A 16433-nucleotide genomic window follows, 5' to 3' on the forward strand; every position below is an offset into this window, starting at 1 on the left:
AGCGGAGTGGAAGGCGTGTTCCACAACACACTAGCGGAGTGGAAGGCGTGTTCCACAAAGTGCTAGCGGAGTGGAAGGTGTGTTCCACAACACACTAGCGGAGAGGAAGGCGTGTTCCACAACACACTAGCGGAGTGGAAGGCGTGTTCCACAACACACTAGCGGAGTGGAAGGCGTGTTCCACAACGCACTAGCGGAGTGGAAGGCGTGTTCCACAACACACTAGCGGAGTGGAAGGCGTGTTCCACAACGCACTAGCGGAGTGGAAGGCGTGTTCCACAACACAGTAGCGGAGTGGAAGGCGTGTTCCACAACGCTCTAGCGGAGTGGAAGGCGTGTTCCACAACACACTAGCGGAGTGGAAGGCGTGTTCCACAACACACTAGCGGAGTGGAAGGCGTGTTCCACAACACACTAGCGGAGTGGAAGGCGTGTTCCACAATGCGCTAGCGGAGTAGAAGGCGTGTTCCACAACACACTAGCGGAGTGGAAGGCGTGGAAGGCGTGTTCCACAACACACTAGCAGAGTGGAAGGCGTGTTCCACAACACACTAGTGGAGTGGAAGGCGTGTTCCACAACGCACTAGCGGAGTGGAGCGGAGTGGAAGGCGTGTTCCACAAAGTGCTAGCGGAGTGGAAGGTGTGTTCCACAACACACTAGCGGAGTGGAAGGCGTGTTCCACAACACACTAGCGGAGTGGAAGGCGTGTTCCACAACGCACTAGCGGAGTGGAAGGCGTGTTCCACAACACACTAGCGGATTGGAAGTCGTGTTCCACAAAGTGCTAGCGGAGTGGAAGGCGTGTTCCACAACACACTAGCGGAGTGGAAGGCGTGCTCCACAACACACTAGCGGAGTGGAAGGCGTGTTCCACAACACACTAGCGGAGTGGAAGGCGTGTTCCACAACGCTCTAGCGGAGTGGAAGGCGTGTTCCACAACACACTAGCGGAGTGGAAGGCGTGTTCCACAACACACTAGCGGAGTGGAAGGCGTGTTCCACAACACACTAGCGGAGTGGAAGGCGTGTTCCACAATGCGCTAGCGGAGTAGAAGGCGTGTTCCACAACACACTAGCGGAGTGGAAGGCGTGGAAGGCGTGTTCCACAACACACTAGCGGAGTGGAAGGCATGTTCCACAACACACTAGCGGAGTGGAAGGCGTGTTCCACAACACACTAGCGGAGTGGAAGGCGTGTTCCACAACACACTAGCGGAGTGGAAGGCGTGTTCCACAACACACTAGCGGAGTGGAAGGCGTGTTCCACAATGCGCTAGCGGAGTAGAAGGCGTGTTCCACAACACACTAGCGGAGTGGAAGGCGTGGAAGGCGTGTTCCACAACACACTAGCAGAGTGGAAGGCGTGTTCCACAACACACTAGCGGAGTGGAAGGCGTGTTCCACAACACACTAGCGGAGTGGAAGGCGTGTTCCACAACACACTAGCGGAGTGGAAGGCGTGTTCCACAATGCGCTAGCGGAGTAGAAGGCGTGTTCCACAACACACTAGCGGAGTGGAAGGCGTGTTCCACAACGTGCTAGCGGAGTGGAAGGCGTGTTCCACAACACACTAGCGGAGTGGAAGGCGTGTTCCACAACACACTAGCGGAGTGGAAGGCGTGTTCCACAACACACTAGCGGAGTGGAAGGCGTGTTCCACAACACACTAGCGGAGTGGAAGGCGTGTTCCACAACGTACTAGCGGAGTGGAAGGCGTGTTCCACAACACACTAGCGGAGTGGAAGGCGTGTCCCACAACACACTAGCGGAGTGGAAGGCGTGTTCCACAACACACTAGCGGAGTGGAAGGCGTGTTCCACAACACACTAGCAGAGTGGAAGGCGTGTCCCACAACGTGCTAGCGGAGTGGAAGGCGTGTTCCACAACGTGCTAGCGGAGTGGAAGGCGTGTTCCACAACACACTAGCGGAGTGGAAGGCGTGTTCCACAACACACTAGCGGAGTGGAAGGCGTGTTCCACAACACACTAGCGGAGTGGAAGGCGTGTTCCACAACACACTAGCGGAGTGGAAGGCGTGTTCCGCAACGTGCTAGCGGAGTGGAAGGCATGTTCCACAACACACTAGCGGAGTGGAAGGCGTGTCCCACAACACACTAGCGGAGTGGAAGGCGTGTCCCACAACACACTAGCGGAGTGGAAGGCGTGTTCCACAACACACTAGCGGAGTGGAAGGCGTGTTCCACAACACACTAGCGGAGTGGAAGGCGTGTTCCGCAACGTGCTAGCGGAGTGGAAGGCACGTTCCACAACACACTAGCGGAGTGGAAGGCGTGTCCCACAACACACTAGCGGAGTGGAAGGCGTGTTCCACAACACACTAGCGGAGTGGAAGGCGTGTTCCACAACACACTAGCGGAGTGGAAGGCGTGTTCCACAACACACTAGCGGAGTGGAAGGCGTGTTCCACAACACACTAGCGGAGTGGAAGGCGTGTTCCACAACGCTCTAGCGGAGTGGAAGGCGTGTTCCACAACACACTAGCGGAGTGGAAGGCGTGTTCCACAACACACTAGCGGAGTGGAAGGCGTGTTCCACAACACACTAGCGGAGTGGAAGGCGTGTTCCACAACGCGCTAGCGGAGTGGAAGGCGTGTTCCACAACGCGCTAGCGGAGTGGAAGGCGTGTTCCACAACGCGCTAGCGGAGTGGAAGGCGTGTTCCACAACGCGCTAGCGGAGTGGAAGGCGTGTTCCACAATGCGCTAGCGGAGAGGAACCGACTTTCAATGGAGTTGCATTATTTTCTAGAGAACACATAGAGCCCCGATTGATTATCTCTTTTATAAACCACAGCTCATGTGCTTGGTTACCTCTAACGAGCTCTTGTTCACCACACAAACAGTTTTTGCTTGCTATTATGAAAATAACAAAACTTTTTTCAATTCGACTTTTGCTTTCAAAAGCAGCTCTAATAAAACTTTTAAAAAGGAACTATAGCCATAAAATTCTACCATGCAAATACACTGTGTGTTATAGGGAAATAATGATCGCTCTAGAATGCCTTTCAAGCCAATCAGAAAAGAGTATTCAACAATACCACGGTATAAATAGAACGAATAATGTATTATGTCCTGTGCTCTTAAATGTAAATGACAGTAATTGCACTTCTGTAAGTGTGTGTAAGGGTATGAGCAGTGGGCATTAATGGGCAATGCATTTATAGTGGAGGTGATTTGGAAAGCAAAAGCTTTTGAAAGCAAAAGTCGAATTGAAAAAAGTTTTGTTATTTTCATAATAGCAAGCAAGAACTGTTTGTGTGGTGAACAAGAGCTAGTTAGAGGTAACCAAGCACATGAGCTCTTGTTATAAAAGAGATAATCAATCGGGGCTCTATGCGTTCTCTAGAAAAGAATGCAACTCCATTGAAAGTCAGTGTGTGTGTGTGTGTGTGTGTGTGTGTGTGTGTGTGTGTGTGTGTGTGTGTGTGTGTGTGTGTGTGTGTGTGTGTGTGTGTGTGTGTCCGTCCACGTGAATTAATCTTCTGTGCACTACTGCAAGAGCCTCTAATAAGCCAAGGGCCGTTTATCTGAGAAGTAAAGAGAAACGCAAAGCAGAAAACCAGGCAAAAGCGTTGGCCCTCCATCTGCTTTCATGCTGGGGGACAGAAATAGACTTGTTGTGCTCTCTTATAGAAGGCCCTACTTGCCATGTTGCTCTATGGATCAGGCCAGTCTCCAGCCTACACTTCAGATTTCTCATCTGAAAGCTTTTCCAGACACATCTGGATGTTATGAGTGTGTTTCAGATGTAACAAGCCTGACATTACTAGTAGATTAACCAGGCTTTGGATACGAGGACAGACCTCTCCTGTACTCTAACACTGTCTTGTCAGGAAATTCTCATCTGGACTCAACTCCCTTTTTCTATGTTCATGTGGAACTGGTGGGAATCGAACCTGGGTCTCGCGCACACCAGCCCAACAACTTAACCATTAGACCAAGAAGATATCCTCATGGCCAAGAGCGAAATAGTATCAGGCAGGTCCACCTTATCACAAAAGCGGGATTCCAAATCACCTCCACTATAAATGCAATGCCCATTAATGCCCACTGCTCATACCCTACTTCTGCCACTTCATCAACAAAACTGTTTGAGACCACTGACTTAAGCCCTAAAACCAAAGCATATAAATAACTGAAGCAACAAATGTACTCACGCATTGCAGTAGGGCTTCTTATCGTAGCCTTTGTAGTTCTTCATGTTCAGGGTCATCTTACACACCTCGCAGTGGAAGCATCCTTTATGCCAATTCTGGAAAGGAAAACACAAATTATATTTCAATTCAGTTTGGCCTTCTGCTGGTGCTCAACTTTGAGAATTGTGAATGAATAAGTGCCTTCATTAGTTGAAAGGCATCTGAGACATAACTAATATTCCAGATTTCCATGACCACAACCAAGAGAAGTGATTCTAAACAATTAAGTGAAAAAGAAAATAAGAAAGGTTTCTGAATTCAACAAAGGTTACCGTTTCAAAACAAATCAAACGTGCCGAATACAACAGTGAAACGCTTACTTACAACCCCTTAACAATTATTTTTCTTAACTGCATTGTTTGTTAAGTTAAAAAAAAAGTTAAACATTTAAAAAAAATACAAATAAAGAATTAAAGAGCAGCAGTAAAATAACAGTAGCGAGGATATTTACAGGGGGTACCGCTACAGAGTCAATGTGCAGGACACAGGTTAGTCAAGGTAATTGAGGTAATATGTACATGTAGGTTGAGGTAAAGTGACTATGCATAGATAATAAACAGAGAAGCAGCAGCGTAAAAGAAGGTGTGTGTGGAGGGGACAATGCAAATAGTCCGGGTAGACAATTGATTAGCTGTTCTGGAGTCTTATGGCTTGGGGGTAAAAGCTGTTAAGAAGCCTTTTGGACCTCGACTTGGTGCTCCGGTACCGCTTGTCATGCAGTAGCAGAGAGAACAGTCTATGACTAGGGTGGCTGGAGTCTTTGACAATTTTTAGGGCCTTCCTCTGACACCGCCTGGTAGAGAGGTCCTGGATGGCAGGAAGCTTGGCCCCAGTGATGAAATGGGCCATACACATTACCCTCTGTAGTGCCTTGCGGTCTGAGGCCGAGCAGTTGCCGGACCAGGCAGTGATAAAACCACCATCATGCTCTCGGTGCAGCTGTAGAACCTTTTGAGGATCTGAGGACCCATGCCAAATATCTCCTGAGGGGGAATAGGCTTTGTCGTGCCCTCTTCACGACTGTCTTGGTGTGTTTGGACCATAATAGTTTGTTGGTGATGTGGACACCAAGGAACCTGAAGCTCTCAATCTGCTCCACTACAGCCCCGTTGATGAGAATGGGGGCGTGCTCGGTCCTCCTTTTCCTGTAGCCCACAATCATTACCTTTGTCTTGATCACGTTGAGGGAGAGGTTGTTATCCTGGCACCACATAGCCAGGTCTCTGACCTCTTCCCTACTGGTTGTCTCATTGTTGTCGGATGATCAGGGCTACTGTTGAGTTGTCAGCAAACTTAATGAAGGTGTTGTTGTCGTTCCTGGCCATGCAGTCATGGGTGAACAGGGAGTACAGAAGGGGGCTGAGCACGCACCCCTGATGGGCCCCCGTGTTGAGGATCGGCATGGCTGATGTGTTGTTACCTACTCTTACCCCCTGGGGGGTGGCCCGTCAGGAAGTCCAGGATCCAGTTGCAGAGGGGGGTGTTTAGTCCCAGGTTCCTTAGCTCAGTGATGAGCTTTGAGGGCACTATGGTGTTGAAAGCTGAGCTATAGTCAATTAATAGCATTCTCACGTAGGTGTTCCTTTTGTCCTGGTGGGAAAGGGCAGTGTGGAGTGCAATAGAGATTGCATCATCTGTGGATCTTTTGGGGCAGTATGTAAATTGGATGGGGTCTAGGGTTTCTGAGAAAAAAGGTTTTGATGTGAGCCATGGCCAGCCTTTCAAAGCACTTCATGGCTACATATGTGAGTGCTACGGGTCGGTAGTCATTTAGGTAGGTTACCTTAGTGTTCTTGGGCACAGGGACTTTGGTGGTCTGCTTGAAACATGTTGGTATTACAGATTGAAAATGTCAGTGAAGGCACTTGCCAGTTGGTCAGTGCATAGTGCATGCTTGGAGTACATGTCCTGGTAATTTGTCTGGCCCTGCGACCTTGTGAATGTTGACCTGTTTTAAGGACTTACTCACATCGGCTACGGAGAGCGTGATCATACAGTTGTCTGGAACAGCTGATGCTCTCATGCATGCTTCATTCTTGCTTGTTTTGAAATGAGTGTAGAAGTAATTTAGATTTTCTGGTAGGCTTGATTCACTGGGCAGCTCGTGGCTGTGCTTCCATTTGTAGTCTGTAATAGTTTGCAAGCCCTGCCACATCCGACGAGCGTCAGAGCCGGTGTAGTACAATTCAATCTCAGTCCTGTTTTGTCACTTTGCCTGTTTGATGGTTCGTCGGAAGGCATAGAGAGTCCTGCTCGTTGAAAGTGGCAGCGCTACCCTTAAGCTCAATGCAGATTGCCTTTAAACCATGGCTTCTGGTTGGGGTATGTACGTATGGTCACTGTGGGGACCACGTAATTGATACACTTATTGATGAAGCCAGTGACTGATGTGGTGTACTCTTCAATGCCATCGGAAGAATCCCAGAATATATTCCAGTCTGTGCTGGAAAAACAGCCCTGTAGCTTAGTATCTGCATCATCTGACCACTTCTGTATTGAGCGAGTCACTGGTGCTTCCTGCATTAGTTTTTGCTTGTAAACAGGAATCAGGAAAATAGAATTATGGTAAGATTTGCCAAATGGAGGGCAAGGGAGAGCTTTGTACGCAACTCTGTGTGTGAAGTAAAGGTGGTCTAGAGAGTTTTTTTCCCCCCTCTGCTTGCACATTTAACATGCTGTTAGAAATTAGAGAAACCCGATTTAAGTTCCCTGCATTAAAGTCCCCGACCACTAGGAGCGCCACCTCTGAATGAGCATTTTCTGTTTTCTTATGGCCTTATACAGCTCATTGAGTGCGGTCTTAGCGCCAGCACTGGTTTGTGGTGGTAAATAGACAGCTACAAAAATATTGAAGAAAACTCTTGATAAATAGTGTGGTCTACTGCTTATGATGAGATACTTTACCTCAGGCAAGCAAAAGCTCGAGACTTCGTTAATATTAGATTTCATGCACAAGCTGTTGTTTACAAATATACACAGATAATCTTGCAGATGCAGCAAAAACCCCGCAAGTTGTATGCTATCCATGTCATCGTTCAGCCATGACTCTGTGAAACATAAGATATTACAGTTTTTAATGTCTCATTGGTAGGAAATTTGTAATCGCAGCTCGTCCATTTTGTTATTTAATGATTGTAGGTTGGCAAATAGGACTGATGGTAGAGGCAGATTACCCACTTGCCGTCGGATCCTTACAAGGCACCCCGACCTACAGTTGAAGTCGGACGTTTAGATACAGTTAGGTTGGAGTCATTAAAGCTTGTTTTTCAATCACTCCACAAATGTATGGTTAACAAACTATAGTTTGAGCAAGTCGGTTAGGACATCTACTTTGTGCAAAACAAGTAATTTTTCCAAAAATTGTTTACAGACAGATTATCTCACTTATAACTCACTGTATCACAATTCCAGTGGGTCAGAAGTTCATATAAACTAAGTTGACTGTGCTTTTAAACAGCTTGGAACATTCCAGAAAATGATGTCATGGCTTTAGAAGCTTCTGATAGGCTAATTGACATCATTTGAGTCAATAGGAGGTGTACCTGTGGATGTATTTCAAGGCCTACCTTCAAACTCAGTGCCTCTTTGCTTGACATCATGGGAAACTCAAAAGAAATCAGCCCAAGACCTCAGAAAAAAAATTGTAGACCTCCACAGGTTTGGTCATCCTTGGGAGCAATTTCCAAACACCTGAAGGTACCACGTTCATCTGTACAAACAATAGTACGCAAGTATAAACACCATGGGACCACGCGCCGTCATACCGCTCAGGAAGGAGACACATTCGGTCTCCTAGAGATGAACGTACTTTGGTGAGAAAAGTGCAAATCAATCCCAGAGCAACAGCAAAGGACCTTGTGAAGATGCTGGAGGAACAGGTACAAAAGTATCTATATCCACAGTAAAATTAGTCCTATATCAACATAACCTGAAAGGCCACTCAGCAAGGAAGAAGCCATTGCTTCAAAACTGCCATAAAAAAGACAGAATACGGTTTGCAACTGCACATGGGGACAAAGATCGTACTTTTTGGAGAAATGTCCTCTGGTCTGATGAAACAAAAATATAACTGTTTGGCCATAATAACCATCATTATGTTTGGAGGAAAAAGGGGGACGCTTACAAGCTGAAGAACACCATCCCAACCGTGAAGCACGGGGGTGGCAGCATCATGTTGTGGGGGTGCTTTGCTGCAGGAGGGACTGGTGCACTTCACAAAATAGATGGCATCACGAGGCAGGAAAATTATGTGGATATATTGAAGCAAAATCTCAAGACATCAGTCAGGAAGTTAAAGCTTGGTCGCAAATGGGTCTTCCCAAATGGACAATGACCACAAACGTACTTCTAAAGTTGTGGCAAAATGGCTTAAGGAAAACAAAGTCAAGGTATTGGAGTGGCCATCACAAAGCCCTGACCTCAAACCTATAGAACATTTGTGGGCAGAACTGAAAAAGGGTGTGCGAGCAAGGAGGCCTACAAACCTGACTCAGTTACACCAGCTCTGTCAGGAGGAATGGGACACAATTCCCCCAACTTATTGTGGGAAGCTTGTGGAAGGCTACCCAAAATGTTTGACCCAAGTTAAACAATTTAAAGGCAATGCTACCAAATACTAATTGAGTGTATGTAAACTTCTGACCCACTGGGAATATGATGAAATAAATAAAAGCTGAAGTAAATCATTCTCTCTACTATTATTCTGACATTTCACATTCTTAAAATAAAGTGGTGATCCTAACTGACCTAAAACAGGGAATTTTTACTAGGATTAAATGTCAGGGATTGTGAAAAACTGAGTTTAAATGTAATTGGCTAAGGTGTATGTAACCTTCTGACTTCAACTGTATGTCCCTGATATCTCTGTCTCTTCTTCATGAGAATGATTTGGGTGTCTGAACTAAATCCTTTGCGTCCGACTCGTTAAAGAAAAAATCTTCATCCAGTACGAGGTGAGTAATCACTGTTCTGATATCCAGAAGCTATTTTCGGTCATAACAGACGGTGGCAGAAACATTACGTACAAAATAAGTTACAAATAACGTGAAAAAACACACAATAGCAGAATTGGTTAGGCACCCGTAAAACGGCAGCCATCTCCTCCGGGAATTGCCCTGAGGTAATTGCTGATTCCAAATTGAGCAAATAATTTAACTAAGAATATGCCTCTATATGTGGCAGGTGTCAGAGCTGTACAATAGGCCATGCATTTGTTTGCAGATACGCCTGTGCTACAACTGTCCACTGGCGTTTCGGCCACAGATTTGCTTGGATAGGTGACAGAAAGTAGTCAATGTCCATGGTGTGTTCCGTTTGATTGCATATGCATGATGTGATGTAATGTGTGATGTCCTTAGAAAGTGGGCCACATTGATACCATATGGCCATAAAGCAGGACCAGGGTTTAGATAATGGGTAGGCCTGCAGGAAACGCAGGGCCCAGGGCCGAGTGGTCAAGATAAAGGCTACAGCGTTGGTTTAGCAGACATAAGATGCTCACTTCTAAGTTACCTTTTTACAATTAACCTGTAGTAGTAGTAGTAATTGTAGCCTAGTATAGACCTAGGTCTGATTTAGACATCAATAATACAAAGGCACTATTAAATGATCATGAACTAGTATTATTATATTCCACCATAAATCAGCATTCATATTTTGATCTAGTGAAAAGAAAAGATCACACTCAAGAAAATTCCACAGTCATTCCATATTGAGCAAATCTGAATAGCCTATGTCCTTCAGGGGATAAAGGCTAAACTTGCAGGCTATTCCGTCCCCTTGTCATGTCAATATGATTCATAGGCCTACACTCATAGCAACTTTTTTTTCTATCTATAACCTATCATAAGCTAAAAGGGTTGTTTGGCTGTCCCCATAGGAGAACCCCTTGAAGAACCCAAAAGGGTTATTCAATTGGGAAGGCCAAAGAACCCTGTTGGAACGATTTTTTCTTAGAGTGTATGCTACAATAGATAGGCTACTATAATACACCTATAAACTTTGGCATAATCTGGTCTTGTGTGTAGCAGTGCACTCACTCTTTTGTGACATCAGGCTATGTGGCCAAAGATAAGTTTGAATCGAAGTTTAAAAATCTACCAACAGACTCCTGAAATACAGCGCAGTCAATTCTGATATAGACAACTGCCTAAAATTGTGATCTGACCTTATCAAGGCAGTTGACTTTCTCTGTCGGATAGACAATTTTCCCACAGCGCGCGCACGGCGGGTTCATTTTCAAATATGCGTCTTTATTCCACACGACAATAAATCCAATATATTCGTGCGCAATAGTTGTTCAAAACCTGGTAACAGCTCTGTATCATATCCCGAGGTCAAGTCGGTAAAAATAAAGTAGCGCGTCTCTCTCTGAGTGGTGCGTCTCGCAAGTACGTTCGCACAGTCACTATGCTGTCCTGAGTGGATGCCGCATTAAAATTGCACAGACGTAAACTGTGGCTGCTTGTGTGACACAGCACCTACCACGATCCAAGCTGTTTGATTCAGCAACGAGACGACAGCGCCAAGCCAGGACCACATGATGTTCGTGCATTCGTAAAGAGCGAGAGAGAGCGAGAGAGAGAGAGAGAGAGAGAGAGAGAGAGCGAGAGAGAGAGAGAGAGAGAGAGAGAGAGAGCGAAATGGGGATGGATGGAGAGAGAAAGACAGAGAGACGGAGAGAGATATCCCTTAGACCAAAATCCCATTCATTTAACATGCCTGCTTCTTTTTGCCTGCTTTTTCGTACATCTGAAAAGCATAGGGGATAAAAAAAAAACACTGCAAATTAGAATACACCTAAAGACCTAGTCATGATTCAGGCATTTTCACAGATCACATAACCTGTGTAAATGGTTCTCTGCTTTTTTGCAGGGAAATTCATGAACACTTCCATTGTTTAACACCTCCCTAATTTGAAAATCAAACATCCCCGATGAACAGTTATTGTGGTGATGTTGCTTTCAGGGGCAGTTTGGAACACGGTAGTGAGTGTTGCAAACGAGGACAGATTAATTTTACGTGCTATGCACTTCATTGTCAAAATTAGAAACACAAGCATTTCGCTACATCTGCTAACCATGTGTATGTGACAAACAAAATTTGATTTGGATTGAGACGTAGACCCAAAACGGATATCTCTAGCTTAAACTGGCATATTTTTAATTATTTTTTTACCCCTTTTTCACCCCAAATTCATGTTATCCAACGAGTAATCTAACCTAACAATTTCACAACAACTACATTTACAAGTGTAAAGGAATGAATAAGAATATGTACATAAAAACATGTATGAATGAGTGATGGTATAGAACGGCATAGGCAAGATGCAGTGGATGGTATAGAGTACAGTACATACATATGAGATGAGTAATGTAGGGTATGTAAACATTATATAAAGTGGCATTGTTTAAAGTGGCTAGTGATACATTACATCAAGATGGCAAGATGCAGTAGATGGTATAGAGTACAGTATATACATATGAGATGAGTAATGTAGGGTATGTAAACATTATATGAAGTGGCATTGTTTAAAGTGGCTAGTGATACATTACATCAAGATGGCAAGATGCAGTAGATGGTATAGAGTACAGTATATACATATGAGATGAGTAATGTAGGGTATGTAAACATTATATAAAGTGGCATTGTTTAAAGTGGCTAGTGATACATTACATCAAGATGGCAAGATGCAGTAGATGGTATAGAGTACAGTATATACATATGAGATGAGTAATGTAGGGTATGTAAACATTATATGAAGTGGCATTGTTTAAAGTGGCTAGTGATACATTACATCAAGATGGCAAGATGCAGTGGATGGTATAGAGTACAGTACATACATATGAGATGAGTAATGTAGGGTATGTAAACATTTTATTAAGTGGCATTGTTTAAAGTGGCTAGTGATACATTTATTACATACATTTTTCCAGTGGCTGGAGTTGAGTCAGTATGTTGGCAGCTGCCACTCAATGTTAGTGATGGCTGTTTAACAGTCTGATGGCCTTGAGATAGAAGCTGTTTTTCAGTCTCTCAGGTCCCTGCCTGCCTGTCTGCAGTGTCCGAACGGTTTGGCCTACAATCTATTATCACGACTCTATGGAAAGGGGAGATTATCATGAACACGACCCCCACAAGTGACACGTCTGAAGGCAACCCATACAAACTAATGGAAGTATGGAGGTAGTTTGCTTGTGCCAACAAATATAAGGGATTAAATGTGACCAAAAAAACTCAAATATTTCCTGAGCTTTCTTATATCTCCTAGATATAGGACAGACACTTCAAAACCTTATTCCTTATTCTACATTTGTGTACTATTTTTTTGTTGCCATCTACAAATGTGTTGTTCAGTGCATTTCTATGCGGTAGTAAAGGCCAAATTCATTATTTTATATATCTAATTGATCAGCGGTTGTCAAAGCTGAAATTAGTGCAACAGTCAGGAGTTTAGAGTATACTCAATTTTCGAAATATCACATAGTATAACACGTTATTCTTCCGCATACTCAAATGGAATACTATTTAGGATGCAAGTACGGGTATTCGGACATGTCCAGGGTCTCAATTTACTGTTGAGAGTTAGAACAGTTGAATACACAATGTGTAAGTTCGAAATTTGGTTGTGCATCAGCAGTTTCCCTTGTTTTGCCAGTCACAGCGAGAGAGATAGAGAGATGGGAAGGAGAGAGACCACACTAAGCAAATGAAATGCAACACAAGCTTAATTATTTAATTAAAGCACTGTTTAAAGCTGATGGATACGCTACAATTGTTGTCAAAGGCCACTAAAACGAAGCACGTTGTGACTTGTTTATGTTGTGTCAAATACCAAGCATCATATGAACGGTTATCTTTGCATCAATTCTCTTCACAATATTTAATTTAAAAAACATTCTCTTTGCAATCTTTTCATTTAAAAATGCTCATAATTCACAATCACAATCATTGTTTCCAACTGAGTGGCGATCGTTAATCTGTAGACCAGCATCACAACTGTATCAGCATGTTCATTTGTGTAAAAAGAAAGAGACTGGCAGCCTTACATAACACATTCAGTGGGAAGAAGAAGATCAAAGGGTCCCATCCTAGAGTTTTTGTTCATATGATTGCAAGTTAGTCATGAACTATAGCTCCGCCCACATAGCCTGCACAACAACAGCTCTAGAAATCCTGTGTCATACTCTTTTTGGCCAGACAGAATAAGATACATGGGCTGAGGACAACGAGGGCTATGTGCTTGCGGTCTCCACGGAGGACGTATGTAAAGTCATTGAAACCTATTAACCCTCGCTAGGCTGCCGGACCAGACGGCGTCCCTAGCCGCGCCCTCGGAGCATGAGCAGATCAGCAAGTTGTTGTGTTTTCAATCTCTCACTAGCTCAGGCCGTTATCCCCACCTGGTTCAAGATATCCACTATCATTCTCGTGCCCAAAAGAGGGAAAGTAACTGAACGACTCACTTCCGTCATCATGCTGTGGTTCGAGAGGCTAATCAAAAATCACATCATCTCCTCCCTCCCCGACCCTCTCCAATTCACCTTCCGCCCTGACAGATCCACGGAAGATGTAAACACCATGGCAATGCACACTGCCCTCACCCACCTGGACAAAAGGAATGCATATGAACAGGAATGCCTGTTCTCTCCGCTTCTATCACTCAGACACGGGCAGTACAGGAGCATCATGGAAAAAAACGGAAAGAATGGCTAATAGCTTCTACCCCCAGACCATTAAGCTGCTGAATAGGCATTGTTTCATTTACTTCTCTTTGACCTGAACTGTTGGAGCTTAAAAAAGGCCACTGTACCACGAAAATACATTTGCGACCCTGTACATGTTATAAAGAAACTCTACCAACCATCTACACATACTGAGACATAGGGGTGCCGGCTCGGATGCTTTCTCCGGTGAGATTAATGTGTCTTGCTATCGGCGGGCGTCTTTGTCAAACTATCAATAATTAAGAGACCCCCCCAAAATTGGACTTTTGTTCAAATTAGAGGAGCTCATGTCTTTAGCTTCCCAGTAGAGGAGGTCATGTCTCTGACTTCCTTTTAATTGGTCTATTGATTGTAACAGGCTGCACTTGTTTCAATTGTTTGGTGAGTGCATTAAGAGGCCAGACCAGAGCAGCAAGATCCAAGGCATGCAAGATGTCAGAAGCAAAACGGTCTACTTAGATTTTTATTTTTATAGCCAATTTAAAATCAAGACAAAGCAAAAGTCTATCCTTATATTATTTTAAGCCGTCTGTCCCTAAGACTTTAATTTGTAATTTGACTCATCACCACTGGTGTAAAAGTACTTAAGTAAATATAATTTAAAGTACTACTTTAGTCGTTTTTTGGGGTATCTGTACTTTACTAAGCACACGTGCTTTGTAAATTATGTCCGAATGTTGGAGAATGCCCCTGGCTGTCCTTAATTAACAAATATGAAAAAAAGAAAATGGTGCAGTCTGGTTTGCTTAATATAATACATTTGAAATTATTTATAATTTTACTTTCCATACTTAAGTATATTTTTGCAATTACATTTACCTTTTGTACTTGAGTATTTTAAACCAAATACTTTTTGACTTGTTTTACTGGGTGACTTTTACTTTTGTCATTTTCTATTATGGTATATTTAATTTTACTTGGGTACTTTTTCCACCACTGCTTAGCACTCATTACACGGCACTGTAGCCCATGATAGCAATGCCAGTTTCAGAGACGGTAGAGACGATGTTCTCCAGAAATATCACGGATGTGGTGCGCCGCCGAGTGGCTAATAATGGTAAAATCATTGCGCCTGATACATTGTATACGTCAGTCTTAACGTGTCGTTCAATAGTTAAAATTACAGCATCTTCCTATTTGCGTGTCTCGGAAATAGTGTCGTAAAAAATCTGGGAATTAATTTTACTGGTTCAGTCTGTCCTGCTATTAGATTCAACACAATAATGAGGTTTCAGCTTTTTGGGATATCCCATAATGCAATACCAATTTCTACAAAGAACATAACAAATATTTCTCAAAATATTGCATCTATTTCAGCGAGCAATCATCACACTAACTGCAATGGTGGAACACATGTTTTTCGCATAAGGTTTCTACAATTTCACTAACCATGATTAAAAACTATATTTGTTCATATCTGTATAAATACGTATGGCGCTATAAACAGCAGTTGACTGGTCCGATTGTAGTGGGTACAAACGATTCATAATGTTCAGTCAGTTACGTAGAGTCCACATTTGTGACCCCAACCTGCTCACTTCACTACACAACTTGACTAGTCTTTTGGAAAACAGAAGAAGTGTTTCTCGTAACTTGCATATACATATATTTATATTATCACACATCTTGTAACACTTTCTAGTTGTAACTATGCTCAGAAAGGAATATACAAAAATATTTGCCTGAACTCAATTTAACAAAATATAACTAGCCCAAAAGCAATATATGTCAACCCATCAACTATCCCAACTAACGAAACACAACTCGGATTTCACTAATATATTTTACTGTCCAATGAACTCTTGTTTTATGGGCTCATGAATATTCAAAATAATTCCCAGCGTACACCGCGGCCGTACAGTTGTGAATGCACATTTCTAAATTACCTGCACTAAACAGTATTTCACCCAAAGCGTGGATATATTACATTAATATACGATATTCTGCACACTACGTGAGAAATGTACAATCACAAACTATCACCCAAAGCATCGAATCCGTACTACCATATAAATAACTACCATCTTAATAATGTGCAACAAAACAAAAACATTTTCCTGGTTGGTCTGAACTCAGTAGAACTTACATTTGATTGGTTCAGTCAGTTTAAGAAATTCTGGTTTCTTCTCTGCACTCTCCCACTGTAGACTTTGGCTACCTTTTTGCTTGGCAAACATTCTTATGTTACCACTATCCAAACACATTAAATAGCATTAGAAAAGCATACAAGATACTGATCGCTGCAGCTGTACACAGCCCATCTGTAAATAGCCCATCCAACCAACTACCTACCTCATCCCCATATTTATTTTTCTGCTCTTTTGCGCACCAGTATTTCTACTTGCACATCCTCATCTGCACATAACGTAAACTCACTCACATTTGTACGAAATGGGGTTAGCGTATGTTATATCACTCCTGTGTAAATTGCTAAATTGTAATTACTTTGCCACTATTGGCCTATTTATTGCCTTACCTTATTTGCACACACT

General features: G+C 43.6%; 1 protein-coding gene across 1 annotated transcript in view; it reads right to left on the bottom strand.

The window, feature by feature from the left end:
• The window catches only part of LOC139366808 (LIM zinc-binding domain-containing Nebulette-like), a 54737-nt gene extending 44010 nt beyond the window's left edge, over positions 1 to 10727 (bottom strand). Inside the window, exons 1-2 of the mRNA XM_071104509.1 lie at positions 10383 to 10727; positions 4178 to 4272 (exon numbers count right to left, since the gene is read on the bottom strand). Coding sequence (XP_070960610.1) covers positions 4178 to 4272; positions 10383 to 10451 — 164 coding nt within the window. The 5' untranslated portion in view covers positions 10452 to 10727. The remainder of the gene's footprint in view (positions 1 to 4177; positions 4273 to 10382) is intronic.
• Positions 10728 to 16433: the final 5706 nt, after the last annotated feature.

This window comes from Oncorhynchus clarkii, chromosome 15, assembly GCF_045791955.1.
Source record: "Oncorhynchus clarkii lewisi isolate Uvic-CL-2024 chromosome 15, UVic_Ocla_1.0, whole genome shotgun sequence".
NCBI classification, from domain to species: Eukaryota; Metazoa; Chordata; class Actinopteri; order Salmoniformes; family Salmonidae; genus Oncorhynchus; species Oncorhynchus clarkii.